At 43.5% G+C, this 17,045-nt stretch overlaps 1 protein-coding gene and 1 long non-coding RNA gene across 3 annotated transcripts in view; one reads left to right on the top strand and one right to left on the bottom strand.

Annotated features, from left to right (window-relative positions):
- The window catches only part of LOC310896328 (calpain-8-like), a 30,049-nt gene extending 16,268 nt beyond the window's left edge, over window positions 1-13,781 (bottom strand). For both annotated transcript variants that reach the window (XM_083828496.1, XM_083828497.1), the window contains exons 1-5: window positions 12,089-13,781; window positions 10,320-10,389; window positions 2,255-2,373; window positions 1,096-1,229; window positions 770-938 (exon numbers count right to left, since the gene is read on the bottom strand). In XM_083828496.1, the coding sequence (XP_083684622.1) occupies window positions 770-938; window positions 1,096-1,229; window positions 2,255-2,373; window positions 10,320-10,389; window positions 12,089-12,325 (729 nt within the window). In that variant the 5' untranslated portion in view covers window positions 12,326-13,781. The remainder of the gene's footprint in view (window positions 1-769; window positions 939-1,095; window positions 1,230-2,254; window positions 2,374-10,319; window positions 10,390-12,088) is intronic.
- Window positions 2,845-17,018, top strand: LOC310896342. The gene is made up of 5 exons (XR_014581407.1): window positions 2,845-3,045; window positions 4,554-8,175; window positions 11,260-11,328; window positions 16,622-16,805; window positions 16,886-17,018. It is a non-coding gene; the product is annotated as an uncharacterized lncRNA (long non-coding RNA).
- Window positions 17,019-17,045: the final 27 nt, after the last annotated feature.

Genomic DNA, 17,045 nt, shown 5'->3' with positions numbered 1-17,045 from the left:
ATGCAATGTATATTAAATAGAAGTGAGATTCACAGCAAGAGTTCACCTCCAGAGTTTCATGCCCTCAAATATGCAGTCAGAGAGTCTGCACAGCAGAGACTTCATGAAATTTAAATCTAGAACCAATTCCCTTCTTAGGTAACAGATCCAGTCACCTGCAGAGACATGTACGTGTGAACTCGGCTCAAACCCACCTTGGTTAGGATCCAGCATATCAAAATCAGAGCTCTGGTAATCCTACATGCTATAAACCAGGATTCAAAACAAGATTATGAAACAGTAAATGAAAGGTGTGGATTTTCCAAAACACATACATACATCATCTGTAACTTGAGAGAGTTTGTAGGTATAAATTATTTTTTTGATTGAAAAACAAAGCCAGAATCAGAGTACAAGCTACAGCAAAGTACCCGAGTCAGGTACAAATCAAAGAGTGTCTGGAGCTGACATTACACATAATTTGAATGAGAAAAGATACTCAGAGAATGAGAACAGAGTTCAGGAAGACCAGTCCCCAGCTCATTATTCTAAGCATTATAACAGGCTGTCTTGTAAAAAGGGAGGCATGTTGGGAGCTCTTTTTTTTAGAACCTTGTCCAAAGTTTTTATAACTGAAATCAATTAAGTGTCCCACTGATTTCTGTTTGCATTTAATTCAGACCTTCCTACTTATGCCTAACATTGGTTCAAGCCTTCATTACGATATGTACCTGAGCGAAGAGCAGAGCAGAAGAGCAGAGCAGAGCAGAGAGCAATGGCAGTTTCTTACATCAATGGAACAGCCAAGCAGTGACCCAGCTCTCAGAGCCTTCTGGATGATTTGGTACAAGTTTGAAGGAGCCCTCCGCAGATTATAGGACTCAGAGATGCCTCCAGTAAAATCCTCAAACCCTTCTATAGTGGACCCTCCAGTGAGAGCTTCGTAAGAGCCATTTAGCCTGTGGGGGAAATGACAGAGCCATGTAAGGGGCCATCTCCACTTGTAAGCATGTGCGCTGCAGAAAGAAAGAATTATCTGTAGGTCTGTCTGATCATCAGTGTGATCGGTCAACTTCTGAACACCCAGGAGTGCTTCCTCCCAGCCAGCCGCCATACTTGGCATAGGCCTTCTCCAGCAGTGCGCTCCAGAACTCGTTGCCTTCCTCCGAGTGCACGAAGAGCAGCTTCCCGTTCTTGGTGGGCAGCCGGTCATCCACCACGACATCCACCCACTCCCCGTACTGCCAGAACTAACAAAAAGAAGAGAGGAAGAGATGATTAGGGCTGGTGGATAAATAATGGCTCTGCACTACCACCTTCCTCTTCCTTGTAATTGAGGCAAATCCCTGTGAAATGCTGAGCAGGCTCCTTAAACACTATTAAAGAGTTGCTGATAGGTACCATTAACAGCAACTTCTTCCACATAACATCTGGAATAGCCCATTCCCCATGCATAGATTACATAGTGAAGGGTTCAGAAAGCTAGCGAGTTGACAGGAGTCTCGGAAGTCCTATTTTCTTGTCTACTCTTTTAAGACCCAATCCACGGGGGAAAAAAATAAAAAAAATCATGCCTCTAAAAACGCTGCAAGGAGATGTCACCCAAAAGGGGAAGCACTCAATAGTGCCAATGCCTTCTGAAAATATTGGGAAATGTGTGAAACATTACTAAAACTAATTTTTTGCATGAGCACTTGAACCATTCAGTTCATTTACAGAATCTGATACAGTCCTGGAGGGAAAGGAAAGAGGATGATAAACACAATAACCCCTCTGTTGAGATGAGCAGGAGGAAGGTATAGGTATGGGCTCTATAACATCTGCCCTCACCCAAACACCTCCTTTAGTTTTGTAGGGTGAATCCACACTGCCCACGCTTGAGCCTAACTTCTATGGTCTGCAGGCAAGGAAATCCAAACAAAGCAGTGGAGAGGGAAGGGAAGGAGAAGTAACCTCTTCAGCCTAGATTCCCTCTCAACGGTCAGCAGAGACAGAGGTTGGCATGGCTCTCATGGTATGATTGTTTGGCTCAGTTTACAAAAAATGTGTAACTTGCTAGAGCCCTATCAGCTGTAAGACAGCAGAGCCTAGCCAGTGAGTAAATGTCAATTAACATTATTTAGTATTTAACTCTGTTCTTTTCTTCACCCCATCAGTTTCACTTACACACTGTAATTCTTGGACATTCAGCCTGTGTCAATGATTGAAAGACCTGCTTTCAGCTAAATACTATGGTTTTCCTCTTTTATTCTCAATACCCCAATGAGAGAGTTACCTGGAAATGAAAGATGCCAGCATAGTCCTCCTGGAAACTTTGAGCTTTGGGAACAACACGGTACAGAACATCTGGATTCAAAGTCAGAGATGCAATGGCAGCCAGGAGCCAGCAATCACCTAAAAACATACACAATCCAAGGCAGAAAAGTTCATTAAAAAATAACATTTCACTGAGCTGGTCCTTTCACCGGTATATCACACTCCTACGTAGACTAAAATGCCAGCATTATGTGTTTTGCAAAATCCTATCAGATTCTATATTGGTTCAGCAAATAATCCTTGTTTTGTTGTGTATTGTAGGGTCTCTGAGGGTGAACACGGTGGTAATTTTAATGGTCTAGTTCAGGCTTTTGCTATTTTGATTTTTTGATGAAGCTGTGAAATCAGGCAGTTTTAGCTAAGCTTTCTAATACCTTCAGGAAACAAAGAGCGTAGCCAGAGAGAGCAAGCATTTGGGTTTGTGGGTTGCAAAGCCCAGCTGGGCGGTGCAGAGTAGATGACCCGTGCTACCTTAACTAGTCCCAAACCCATGCAGCTGGGAGAGGCAGGGGCTTAGAAGGTGAGCAGAGGGCAAAAGCTTAGTGTTGGTTGAAGGAGGGTGTTGGGTTCTTCATTCCCTCTTGCCCCCCCACCCCCCTTTGGAGATTTAATTGATAAGGTGGACTTTTACCTAGCTATTTCATTTTAGTTCTTTCTTTGAAGGTCTGACTTGAACTAGCACCAAGGACTATTACAGCTCTGCTTGTGAGTCTGATGGAAACTGAAATCTAGCGGGAACTCTGAAAACAGGTGAGTCCTTTCTCTGGCTCGCTGGCTGTCCTGAGAAGGGTAGGCATGCCTAGCCTGTGCTGGAGACTAGGTGTCTTATAGCTTGAGCTGTTTGCTGGGTTGCTAGCTTGTTGTGGATCAGAGGTTGGGTAGGAGGAAGCCTTTGCTTGCTACTGGGAAACTCAGAGACTCATGGATTTCTTGGTGTATTTGCATATTGCAAAGAGTAGGAAGCACTCTTGTGGCTCTGTGTTGCTTTCTGAGGTGTGCACAAAGTCTAGGAAAACAAAATTGCTCTGAAGGTGCTAAAATTACCCTGGTTCCCTGTGGATTATTTGTGCCAAGACATAGTTTCTTTGTGTAGGTGCATATTCTGCAGAATGAAGCAGCACAACTCTTGCTGCATTGGAAATAAGCTAATGGAGAAACCAAGGAAAGAGTTCAGTACGTAGCAAGATTTAATATCTTAGAGCAATAGATAACAATTTATATTGACTTGGGCTTTATGTTTCAGTACCATGATTACTATGACTGTAAAGATAAGATACTGGGACTTGCATAGTGCTGTGTGCTTTCTGTTGCCTGTACCTCCTGGGAGGTACCTGGATGACTCCTATGAGCTGACCCAGAAACAGCTGATCCCAGCCAGGCATGCAAAAACTTGAGAAACACCTGGGAAAAGTGTCCCTGGTGTGATGGCCTGTAACCACCTGAGCTGGCTGATCTGATAGAGGTACAAAAACGTGACCCACCCAATGTGCATAGCATAGCCATTTCCAATGGGGAGGGAAAACGTATCATCAGCAGGTGAGGTGTTCCTAAGCCTTCCCCAGCACTGCTCTGTGCCATCCTGGCTGCCACATTCAGGGAACAGCATTCAAGCTGGAAGGGCGTAGAAGATGTCTGGGTTACCTGCTTATCCCCATCTATCTGCATTTCCTATTTAAAAAGTCCAAAAAAAAAAAGTGTCTTGCTCCTCCTATACAAGTTTAAAGAGGAAGTGTGAGACAGGACCTTGCAAAAAAAGCTGTTTGAGCCAAGAGCTCTTACCTGAAAGGTAAGGTTTCCCTTGTTTAAAAAAAAAAAAAAAAAGAAAGAAAAGAGGGATAAATCACAATAAAAGTGTCATGAGATGTTTAGACTAGAAATAGGAAGAAGTTGCTGCTGTACATATAGAAGAGAGAATCAAAAAGCTTCAGCCTCTAGAGCAGCTATGACCAAAAACCTTCTCAAGCTCACCTTCAACCTAATTATTTTTTAAATTATTATGCATTCAGTGGAACAGGACCTAATTCACTGGCTTGGAAGATTCCTCTTAGCCCTAGACATCCATGTGTGAAGTAAGTAAAACTGGAGAACTCAAGGTGGTGTGAAAAAAAAAAAAAGAACCTTCTCTCCCAAGAAAACATAGATGCAGGGAAAAAATGAGACTGAGAATGCTCAGACTTGTTTTGTAACTATTTCTTTGAGGCTTTTCTTGGTACAGGTGTATGCCTTATGCTGTTATAATTTCTGCTTTTTCCTTGTAGATGTAGAAATAATGGTGGTAAACCTGGGAAGTGGCCCTTCAGAGGAGGAAGAAGGAAAGTTTCTAAGACCTAATTTTTCCAGCTTCTCCAGACGTTCTTGTTGTTCCTGGGTTGCTGTGAAGCACAGAAGGCTGTTTCTGGGGACATGGCAGAGCAGGACTCCTGGTGTCCCTGCCGTATCGTCCAGCCCGTGGTGAAACCAGGGAAGATCTGTAGCAGTGAGGAGTTGGTGCTTTCCCAACAAGCAACATCTGTAAAGGGTTCCTCTTTCCTGGTTCAGGCCCGGTTTTTACAGCTGGTGAAAGGGAAATTGCTCTGGGCTTTGTTGAGGATGGTGCATGTTTGATGCACAATTAGGCAGAAGAATCAGTGAAATGAGAGGGGTATACTTAGATGTGCTATTTACTTCTCTGACTCAGGACTAAGCAATTTCAGAGTCTCGTCCTTGCAAGATGCCAAATGCAGCGTGAAATCCTTTACAGCTCTCTTATGGTATGAATTAACGTCTTAGCATCTGGGAGTGTGAATGACATTGGCACTTCTGCCTCCTGCAAATTCACCGTGCAATCCAACTTCCTGCGGAAGCACTAGGGGTGAATCTGTTTAACGTGTGCTTGGGAAGAATTGTATTGGAAGAGTTGCAGCGGTGAACTTGTCCTTAAAAATATCTTTGCCTGCCTTGAGCAATGCAGAGCACCATCTCTAAACCTTACTTGGGGGCGTAATATCTTTGGTTAAGCTTGTGGCTGAGCAGCTATTAACTCTTCCCTCTGACAGGAATCAGCTGGGAATTGGCTGCTGTGCAGTAGCTTGGTAAAATAGGTTCATGTGGGGTGCCTAGATGCAAATGGTTTGGGGCCACCTTTATATACAAGTAGTGCATTACGTTCAGGTTCCTGTGATGCCAGCATTAACACAAATCACAGAAGATACAGTAAGCTGTCCATATCAAGGAACTCCCAGAGTGGAGCCTGAATTGTACAGGTTGCCTCTTCTCATAAATCACAGTGGGATCCTGGCTTATTAATAAGGCTTCTCAGCCCTTGATAATGATAAATCCTTATTTTTTTTTTTTTGTTTGTTTTTTAAGGAATATCTACTGACATCGTGTAGGGTTTATTTTATTTTGTTTTGTTTTCTCAAAGTTCACCATTGCTTTGCTGGCAGCAGCTATTACTGTTTTGTTTAGCACTAATAGTGCTGTGCCTGGAGTACAGTGTGGTAACATAAGCTTTTCGGAAAGGCAGATGATGTAGGACCCCTAAAACTTGTCGCAGTACAGCTAAAGGTTATAAGTCACTTTCCAAATTCTGAGGAAACGATTTGATTTCCTTCCTAAATGAGTGAATTTTGGAGGGAGAGGAAATGAGGCCAATTGGCCAATGAATTATATATATAATTAGACTATATTTCCCATACAATTATAGTCAGAAAAAATGACAAATTTCTGCTCACAACATACATTTGAAGTTGTACCCTTTTAGCTTTTAGAAATTTAAAAAAAAAGTCTTCTCAGCATTAGACCTGTGAGGCTAAATCACCTACAGGCACATATGCTGCTTCCTGCTCAGTCTCATATTTCACGAACAAAAGTATTAGACAAGTGCCAATTACAGTGTTTACTGCTGTTACTGCTGAATGTGCTAAAAAGAAGCCAGACCGATTCCTGGATCCAAAGTCATTTGTAATGTTGGTGATGCTTTTTATTATTATTATTTTTTATTTTTTTTAAATTTGAAATGGACAGTTATGACCTTGCGTTTGTGCTAGGGAAGGTAAACGTGAGACCTAGCTGCGCATACACATAGATACACACACTATTTTGAAGCACTGCTTTGACTGTTAGCCTGCTTGAAATACTCTCTCTGCCTGCACACAGATGCACTGAAATGACCTTCATTCTCAGTGCTATGTAGGTGCTTCCTGGTTTAGAGACAATCAAGTTCCTGCAATGGATATAGAGTCTTTGGTGACGTGGGAGTTGTGTGGCTCGTCTATGTTGATGATGTTTACCCAAGTGCACTGCTTACACAGGAGCCATATATTTAATGAGAAATTTGATTAGTTACAGTTGCTATAAAGCAGCACTTGGTTTCTGTTTAGCTGCTATCAAAGTGTCTACACTCAGAGCATCTGCACTTTTCAATGACATAGTAACGGAGGAGTTTAAACCGAATGTCCAAGTGTTGGGTTCCACGACCTAAGCAGACAGAACAGGAACACTTCTGTACTGCATCCTAGCTTGTTGCTGTTATACCAATGCTAGGTGTTTGGAAGTGATCAAAGTACAATACTATTGCTCTTGCTTCCTGCTTTGTCAAGCAGATTTAACTCTTGACTTTACTCTCTGCTGGAAGGGCTTGTTGAGAGCCCCTAGTACCTGGAGCATGCTACCAGACACCAAAGCACTGACCCACCATCTTTGTAATTTCTGGCAGTGGAGGCTATACCTGATTTGAGGTTTCAAAGAAAGGCTTCCTGTAGTGTTTTATGGAAATTAATTAAGATCTGCAGCTGTGTACTGAACAGTAAGGGAGCACCCAGCAAAGGAACAGGTTTTATTCTCTTTGGGACCTGTAGTTAGCTGTGAATGTATTTTAGAGATCCAGGCAATCAACCCAGTAGAACAAGGATACAAAATAACCCTGGACTCATGGAGCTGAACTTCAGGAAGTACATATGTGAATGTTTATAGCAAAATTAGTGAACAAATCCAGTACTATAAAACGCTTTGCTGCCTACAGGAGCTCCAAAGTCTCCATTAACAAGTATCAGATCTATCGTAGAGCTGCTAAGCTTTGGATTGGTCTCCAGTCTACCTATAATCTCCTCAAATCTGCTTTTGAGATAAAAGTAAGACAAAGCACATGGGTTGGGGTCCTCAGCTGAGGTGCACTGGCTGCAGCTGCATTGGCTAAATGGTACTTGTGGTGGCAGCCCAGGTCAAGGAAGCTGCTTCTTGCGCCTTCAAAACAAAGGTGCTCCATGAATACAACCGGTGTGGATCTGCAAAGATATATTAATCCGAGAGGCTTTTGCATATGTTTTATATTCTTTAAATTAAATTTATGCCACTTCCTTCTTGAGACCCTCTGCAAACAATTCTGTAGTTAACTTATTCAGATAGCTGCAAGGAAACTTCCTAAGTCACCTTTAGTAATGAAGACTGTGACTGCATTTCAAGTTGTTACTAGGCTATCAAAAAGATACGGTTCAAAGCACTTTTAAAATATTTCAAGTCTTTCAAGTTCCCATGAAACTTCCCAAGCTGATACTCATCTAGCTTATACTGTTGTCAAAGAAATAAGTTTAATGGAGTGTGACTGACTATGGGTTTTCTTGTTCCTTTTGTTCATATAAACCCTGACCTGCAGTGTTATTTTTAAAAGAAATGAAACATGTCACAGAAGATTATTAAAAATAGGCTCTATTTCCCTAAAGGACTTGTTAACAGGTCACATGCATGGCTTATGTACATACGTAATCAAGGTCTTTTTCAACAGAAGTGTTTCACATGACAGCTTTAATAACAAGTCCTTTGATATTTGAGGTATTGGACCAAATAACAAAAAAGCATAGGATACGCCTCTGAGATGTAAAGCAAACACCTAAACAATAAAAGGTAAGTCCCATGCCTCTATTCTGAAGTTTATTTTGTAAAGGATCAGTTTGTGTAAAAACAATTGTAAACTGCCTTTCAGAAGCAAAAGTAGATTATATTTGTCCCCTCTTTTTTGGTCTTTCTTCCTTTGTGAGAATATAGATAATATTCTTTTTCCACTTTTAGTGACAAAGGGAAGCTTGTAATAAAAGCAGAAGTAGATTATTGGACTTTTCCTCCCGGCCTGGGGGTATTTTTCAGGACCAGCATTCGGGCTTCAGCCCACCAAAGGCTGGTTGGAGAAATCCCAGGAACAGGCACCCTCCCCAGCTGCACAGGAGCCATTTGGGCCCAGATTCATTGCCACCACTATTTGGTTCCCTTGGGCACTGCCCTGTGAAATGAAAGCCCGTCTAGCACAAAGGCCTGGGACTCCAAAGAGATGTTCAGGAAGTGACAGAATTGAAAAGGGGCTGAGGGTATTTGCATTCGGCTTCTAGGCTTAACACAAATAGCGTGTTAACCTCTTCTAGTTGGAGAGCAGGTAGCGTTCTTCAGTCCTTTAACCTGTAAGCTGTCAAGGAAAATGAGGTTTCACTTCAGTTGTATGTTTTTTTTAATACTGTTACAGAAAATTTATGAATTGGAGATGACAAGAAATGTTGCTTTTATTACTTGTCTGAACAATTCTCCTAGAATATAGTAAGTGATTCCCTGTATTCTGCTCCAGCATCCACTGAATAAATATCCTGGAGCTAGCAGATTGGGCATCTTATTTTTAGCAGCTAGAATACAGGCCCACACACCAGGGAATTTCTTGGTGATTGCTTTAATGGTGCTGTGTTTACAGGAACAGCACTGGTATTATTTATCGTCAATAACTTGCTGAAATTGTTTGAATCTCATTTGCACAACAGATGGGATGGAGGAGCAGTAAGGTCAGGAGTACTGTGGTAAGCAACGAAAAAGGGAGAAAGGCTGATTTCTCTGTTTCTCATCTATTGAATTCTCATTACAAGAGTTTCAGCCTTTTTGGCTCTGTATGCAGTCAGGAGAGGGTGCTGCTGCTGTCTCCTGCAGCTGGATCTTATCAACGAGGCAGGCAGGAAAGAGGCCAATGCATCAGCTCTTGGGAGGCAGTGGGAGGAGGCGGATAAAAACTGTTTGCATAGGAGCTTTGTTTAGACGATGGCAAGAACTGGAGAAAAACAGGTAAAAAAGATGGTTTTGCTGTGGTGGGTCCAGGAGAGGGTGACTGCTGTATGAGAGACATCTTGTCAGCATCAGGCCCCAATTCATAGAGCTGGGCAGCATTGCCTTTTTTTTGTTGTTGTTGTATTTTTGCCTGGTGTGCTTGGTTGCTCCTTCCTCTGTTTGCTCACAGCTCTACACACAACACCGTATGAACAGTAGGAGCATTCAACATGAAGGGCTTGGAAAAAATTGCTTGTTATGGATGACTACAAAGCTGATGTGCTCCATTCATTTTTTATTTTTTTATGGCGTTGTCCATGTTCCTAACTCATGGGCCATCCTGCTTGGCTTGAAATGGCACATTACAGCTCCAGCCCCTGTACTAAACCAGTTCCTACTCTGTTTCTTGGTGATTGTGTATTTTCCTTGTGTGAAACTGTGGCTGGATCTTGTTCTGCCTCCCATATAAAAATCCTCAATGACAAGGCTGAAGGGTGAAATTTCCTCAGTGTCTCTTGAGTTTCTGGAGACTGTTTTCCTAGGACAGGCATGAAACCAAGTCTCTTGCTTCAGGGCAAGTGCTATAATTATAAGGTTAGTGTCCAGCTCTGTCTTAAGAGGTTAAAAAAGCAAGGAAGTCTTGCAGTCCACCAGGGATAATTAGCTTACTACCTGCAGGAGACAGTTTGGTGAGTGCCAGCTTTGACACAGCTCTTAAAAACCTATGTGTACCCTGTCCTAGGCAGCAGTGCTGGTTGTTTAAGCCCCTTGCGGGGAAATGAGCACCCTCGTTGGGTGTCTGCCTTTTTTCATACTACAGCCAGGGCACCTGACTCGGGGCTGTGAACTAGGTGCTGGGACGCTCAGCCTTAACCTGTCTATTAGTAGACAAGAAAATCATCTGTCTATGAGGAATTTTTAAGTTAAGCTTCATGTTTTGGAAGAAGAAGGAAAAAACATGCTGTACGTACCCAGCTCTCCTTGGCAGACATCTGTTCGAGTAGCTCCTCCAACTATAAACTGAGGGTTGGCACATAACTCCTGAAAAGACACGTTTTCAAAGTATGCATTACCCCTTCTGGTCTGAAAAGTTCCTACTTCTTGTTCATTGTTTCCGTGTAAAGGTTCAATAAATATTAATCACTTTCATCATTCCTGAAACTATTTATATAACTTTTGTCCTCAGGAAACAAAAGCCTCCCCTTCCTCCTAGGCGTTCCCCATGAGTTTATTTCTAGATGGCAGCAATGGTCAGTCCCCAGGAAGCTTAACTTGGTGTCTTATGTTGAGAGCAGCTCAGGCAGCCACCTAAACTCGCTGAAAGCAATAGTTGTCGGCTATGAGAACAGCACGCCCGTGTGTCTGGGCTGTGGAGGCAGCAACAACACAGGGCTTCTTTTTTCACGTGCGTGAGGAGGAGTCAGATCGTGAAGTCTACAACGGTGGAGTGTCTGGCACTTGCTGTCTGCAAACCATCAGTCACAACCCACTGGGAGATGACATTAGCAGTAGATGTTTATTTTGCAGGGGGCCATTCCTACAGCAGGTCTCCTCCAGGCCCTGCACAACTGAACAGTGATCCCACCAGCCTGCAACCACGCGCACTGTTTGCAGAAGGAAAGCTGGGAGGGCTGGGATTCATAACCCTGCTAGAGTTCAGCCCTCAGGCATTCCTAGCTATGCTACGTTTGTAATGGCCTCCACCTGCAGCAGACACAACAATTTTCTTGCATGGGGAGCAAGATAGAATTTAGTGAGTTATCTGAGGTTTCCATTTGCCCAAGACAGGCAAAATCAAGGGGTACGTTCACAGTGCTTGTTGCTGAATCATCTGGTGATGTGTTGAAGTGGGTTTGCAAGGGCGGAAACTTGGAGTTACTGAATCTGCAAATTTCTTTTTCTAACTTTTAGGTAGGGAAAAAAAATTAGGCCATGAACTTTTCCTGTATACTCCTACCTCCTATCCCCCATCAGAGGAAGGTAAGTTATTTTTGTTGTTATTTTTTCCTTCCTCCCTCTTTTCTTACTTTTTCTTGATGTTGCCAGGAGGGGAAAAATGATGGAGGAGGAGCAAAGTATGTACAGAAACAAATAACTGAAAAATGAAAGTGCGTAAAAATCTTTGAAGCCCAGATTTTGTGGCTTAAAAAAAAAGTGTCTTAAAAATTCAGTGCATTTTTTTTTTCCTGATGAAAATTACTATTTTAAATGAAAAGCCGTTTAGGGGATGTGTCTGGGCAATAAGTTTCAGTCAGCTGCTTTTCATCTGTTATAGGTAGCTTAAAGTGGGGCAGATGGCTTTATTAAAGTATTAGTTTAATTTCCTGGGGTGCCCAGCAGAAGGACCATGGTGTGGGTAGTGTTACAACTGATGGTCAGTGGCTCCTGGGCTGCCCTGCACTGCCTGGGTATGCAGAGGGAGTTTGCGTCCTTCCTGGATTGCACTCTGAGCGTGTAGCTCTGAGGAGCCAGGATCAAAAGGGAGAAATCAGATTCCCAAGAGGCAGTTATAGGATTTCTTGCTTTACAAAAGGCTTAGAAAATGCTGGGTTTTGTGTTTTGTTTGTTTGCTTTCCCCCTTTACAACCGTGAAGATAAGGCAGGATAGAATAAAACAAAGAAACAAAACATAAAGGAAGAGCAGGCATTCAGCATCAGCTCTGTTCTAGCGTGGATGCGTTCAGGTGAGTGTTGGTTAGACCTGACCCCAACCAAACATGCCATGATAAAGCACTCTTACCGTGGGGCGCTTCCAGATTATCCCCTGGGTCTTGAAGGAGTAGGGTCCCAGGTCACAGTAGCCCAGCGCAGACGGACAGGCTGGGAACTCCTCATCCTTGAAGAGAGCACCAGCCTGAAGGCACCGCTGCTTCAGGACCTCATAGTCCTGGTTCAGATACCTGACCGCCTTCCCATAGGAGCCCAGCCCCTCCGGGGCTGCTCTGTCTTGGCACAGCCTTGCTGCCACCCTGGCCATGTCTGCCTGGCAGGGCTCCCTTCGTCAGTCTCTGCTGGGCAGGAGGAGGACGATGGAAGCAGGTCGCAGGCTGGGGTGGAGCTGGAGCTGGGGCTGCCCCAAGGGAGGAGGCTTAAGAAGTGCAAATATGTACCTGAGGCAAGCAGGCAGCCAGCCTGTGCTGCTGGGGGAACGGGCACTGGTTTGTGTGACTGCTCAACGGTCTGCTTAAAAGCTTGTGAACTCCCGGCTCATTTCTAAAGCACGCTTTTAACAAGGAGCAAGGGAAAATGTTTTTGCAGGCACACCTGTTTGCACATTGAAATAATTGTATGCTGAATGTCAAGCTCCAGGGTCAGGTCTTTAGGTGCCCAGGTGCGGATGCTTCAGACCTCCTTTCCTTCCTTCCAGCATCTGTCTCTAGGCTGTTGGAGGACAGAACAACCACAAAACCTAGGGCTGGATGTCATCTGCATGGCTGTGGAGATGCCAGTGAGTTTTCAAAAACTGAGTAGCAGCAGCACTAGGAACTAGTTTCTGGCTTAGATGATCTTATTCTAAATAACGGTCTTTGGCGTTCTGAAAGTGAAGCATCGGTATGAATGAATTTATTGGCAACAAAAGGTACAGAAGGCTTTTTGGACCTTAAAGAGAAGTGGTTCCTGTTTGTGTCATTCATCTTGTACTGATACATGGGTGCACACCTCCCTGCTAAGGTGGCTTGAAACATATGTAGGCTAGAGAACTGAAGGAGGAGCAACTTTCTGCAGGGCAGAGCACAGCTGCACTCTGCTTTCCTATTCCATGGTCAGTTTTCCCTAGGAAAGCCCACTGCTTGTACAGCTGGGAGCTGGGTAAACTGTTGCTTTGTTTGCAGGAGGACATGGTTGATGACTACCCCTTGGTACATTTAAACAGAAGGTGTGGGGAAGGGAAGAGCAAATTTTTAAGGCAAGAAACTTGTTGAGATAAGAAGTCCAAACATAGGCTAGCCGAGTTACTTGTCTGCAAATATTTGAAGAGCATGAATGCAAGAGAGGAAGTGAAATGACTCGGTCAGTCCCAAGTGGGCACCGGTAGGAAAGACTGGGCTGGGGGAATTATGCTGGATATCAAAAAACTAAATGAGATGCCGTTGAAATTGAGTAAAGAAGAGTGGTCAGGATTTAATTTCTGTTACGCTTCAGTATTTCTACGTCCGTTTGTGTATTGAATCAGAATGAAAAGTCGAATAAGAAAGGGCTGAAAAGGGTGGATTTTTTTCCAGAATGGATTTTTTTCCTGAAAAATAGACTCATTTGGAGTTACCCCCCTTTCTCTGATCATGGGGCAGAATACTTGTCTCATTCCTTCCCTGCACCAAATTCTTACTCTGATATTTCCTCTGTTTCTGTGGCCCAGAGACAAGCTTCCATTTTGCTGTGATTGCTGCAAGCCTTGGCAATGTTGTACATGGAAAAGCAAGGTGCTCTGGTATTTTAAAATTGCCAAAGAATTCCTTGCCAAAGAAAAATTGCCAAGAATTCCTTGTTTCCCATGTATGGTTTTGGACATACAGATCATGCAGCATAACAAATATAACTCCAGTTGCCACTGGATGTGAGCGGGCACAGAAGGGATGAAACCTAGAGCATCACCATCACGCTAAAGTGTGATGTGATGCAAATATGATCAAATTTTAATCTTCAGAAATGGCAGTAAAATATGCCATAGGATTTTTCCTATTCTGTATCTCACATCTGGGAAGAGGCTGAGGACAATTATTTTCTCTGATGGAGGCTTGAAGCGGGTAGCCACCCAGTATGTCCACCACAAACCACTGTTCGCAGTAATCTGTAGGAGTGCATTTTAAATCCATTTCCAAGCTTGATTAGCAGCAGCATGACCTACATATGATACACAAGCACCATCTAGAGGATATAAAGGAGAAGAAAAGGTGATGACACAGTACAGTTGGCTTCTCTTAGCAACTAACACTTGTGCTATAGCAGGAGAAAGGTTTTAGGTTTTCCATGATTCAAAATTGCTGCTAGAGTGGTATTAACCCCGAGGGGAAATAGGAACCAGAAAAAAAAAAGATAGAAAGATTAAAAAAAAAAATTATTCTAATGTGTTACTTCTGGGACTTACATATTTTTGTCTCTCTTTATGCTTTTCTTCACCCTTCTCCCTTTATTGATAATAGCGAGAGGGTGAGATAAATAGAGAAGAACAGAATGAACCAGGAAAAGGCATCATCTTGGTTTCAAAGAAGAATCTGCAAATTACATTAAATCAAAACTGTTCCATATCTGTGGAAATCCTTAGAAGAAAATAACTGCCAATTCTCTAATGGTTCTAGACATTTTTACTGTAGTGCATTAGAGGGAAATGTCATAGCCCTCCTGCACTGCAGCACTCCGCTAAAGAGAATTAAAGCAGCTTAGCACTATTGTAGACCTTACGCTGTGAAAAGGGATTAGCTTGACTTAAAGAGCTTGCATCCTTGTGTTCTGGATATATGGGCTCCTATGAATCATTTTACTCTGAAAATGGAGTGGCTATTAATAGGCAGAAACAGCCTAAACATTTATCTATAAGGTTATTCTTTTAGAGTCATTGCCCAAGGTATGAAGTTCCACAACACAGAGGGGCTGATCCAAGAGTGGAGTTACAGCCCTGTAGGGAGCTGGGAAGTGCATTTCACAAGATGACCCAGGCCTTGCCACCACCTCTCGCTCCCTTGGCTGGTGCTGCAGTCTTGCACTGATGAAGAAACCTCTGGCTCCAGAGGAGAAAGCAATTCTCTTTGTTGTGAAACATCACTGCTGCAAGCCTCCTCCTTTGGGACACCACCCTCATCCTACTGTGCTCCTGGGGGAGGAGAGCGGGAGCCCAGCAGGTGCATAGCCCCGTTTTCCCCTTCGCTGGACCATTGGCTGTATTTTCTCCTCCATCCTCACAATACCTGTATACTGTATAGGGCAGAGAGAGGAACAGGAGGGCAGGTGAGAAGAGGGAGGGAGGCTGTGAGGTGGAGCAGCACTAAACTGCTCACAATTGATGAATGAGGATGAGGACATAAGGAAGGAAGGGCATGCACATCCTGTCTGGGACTCCAGGCTGTGAGTGGTAGCTGGATGCCCCTTGTCAGCTTCTGCAGCAACAGCCAAAATCACTTCACTTGGGAAATGAGAGTCAGTTTTGTTTTGTTTTTTCTTTTTCTTTTGAAGTGCTGCATGTGTGCTGAGATCTTAAGGAAAAAGTCAAACTTCTTTTTCCTTCTAAAGTTGCTAGATGCTGGTGGGTAACTTCTTAGAGCTGCTATCTTGCCTAGGACTATTACAGTGGTCTAACATACAAGTGGAAATTACCCCTTTCTTTAAGGAAAATAGGTGTATTTTGGGGGTATATAGAACACGAAAGGACTGACTCAAGTAGTGCTCAAAAACACTTCCCTTTCCCTAACTGTAGACTCACATAACCACGCCTGCTGCTAGGCTGGGAGCAGTTGACTTGTCAACATAGCTTGTTGCTGACGGCTTAGTGGGTAGGCTGCTCAGTTGGCTATTTAGACAGTCAGCTTCCCATATAGTGAGTGAAATTCTGCAATACACCAACATGTCCTTGTCTGTCATCAAACCACCTGGGATAGTACAGTCCCTGAATGCTTGGGGCCACCCTAACAAGCCTTGGTGGCTAATGTCCTTCTTCTCTGCACCGTCTCAGGGACCTCTCCCACTGCCTCCTGGTTGAGTTCTTGCTGGCTCAGTTTCCTTCTGCCTTTGCTTCCTTCTGTTCTCCTCTCTATGGTTCTGTCTTAGCCCCTGTCCCACTGCAGAGATTCTAAGAAAACTCTGGTAACTGACCACACAGAGAGGGCATGTAAGTTTCTTGTACACACTTGATCTTCTTAATCATTTTCCAAGCAAAGGCATTGGGCATGCTGTCAGCAGACCCTAGAGTGGTCTGTGAATGTCACCTATGGGGTGCAGAGTAGATGACTAAGAAAAAGAACCATTATGTGACAAATCTTAACCTAACTGAGACTTCTGCATCTACTGGAAACTGGCCAGAGGAGTTCACAAACCAAAACTGGTTTTGTAGGCCAGTGAAAACCACTGCTTTAAACTGACTTTAGTTTGCTTTTGCTGTGGCTCTGGAAAAATCAGGTCTGATCTGTGGTAGCTGTACAGATTTGAGCCACTGTGTGGAGCCAAACAAATGCCTTTTGAGCAGCACTATGGTTACTGGATCCCTCACACTAGGATGCAACTGGCTCGTTGGTTAAATTATAAAGTGGTAAGTTGCTATTGTCTCTTTTTTTTCCTGATTAAGTAAGTGGCCTTCTTGCTTATGAAATAACTAGCAGTGCTTCGATCAAGTTACTGAAGTCCAAAGCCACCAAGCAAGTGGACAGAAAGTGGCATCAAGGAAGCCTGTCTCATCAATGAAGAAAAACAACTTATTTGCAGTTTTCAAGGAACAACTCCCACCACATCTCAGCACACGGTACAGCCAGGTATTTTATGATTCTTTACACATTTTTCAATCAACAGGATTAATTTTAATCCACTAGAATGGCTCTGAACAGTTCTTTAGTGCATGCAGGTCTCAGGACGTGCTACACCACATGCCGTGCCTGTCCTTCGGAGGCAGACAGCCGCCGGGTGCAGGTGGTGGGTGCAGCTACCAAGTGCTATTAGCCTCGCCACCACTGCCTGGGGAGTGCTCTCCGGCTCTTAAGACGTGAGTCAGACCT

This window comes from Anser anser, assembly GCF_964211835.1.
Source record: "Anser anser genome assembly, chromosome: 3".
Taxonomy (NCBI): domain Eukaryota; kingdom Metazoa; phylum Chordata; class Aves; order Anseriformes; family Anatidae; genus Anser; species Anser anser.
The sequence above is the reverse complement of the archived record's forward strand: the minus strand, read 5'-3'. Positions and strand labels throughout refer to the sequence as shown.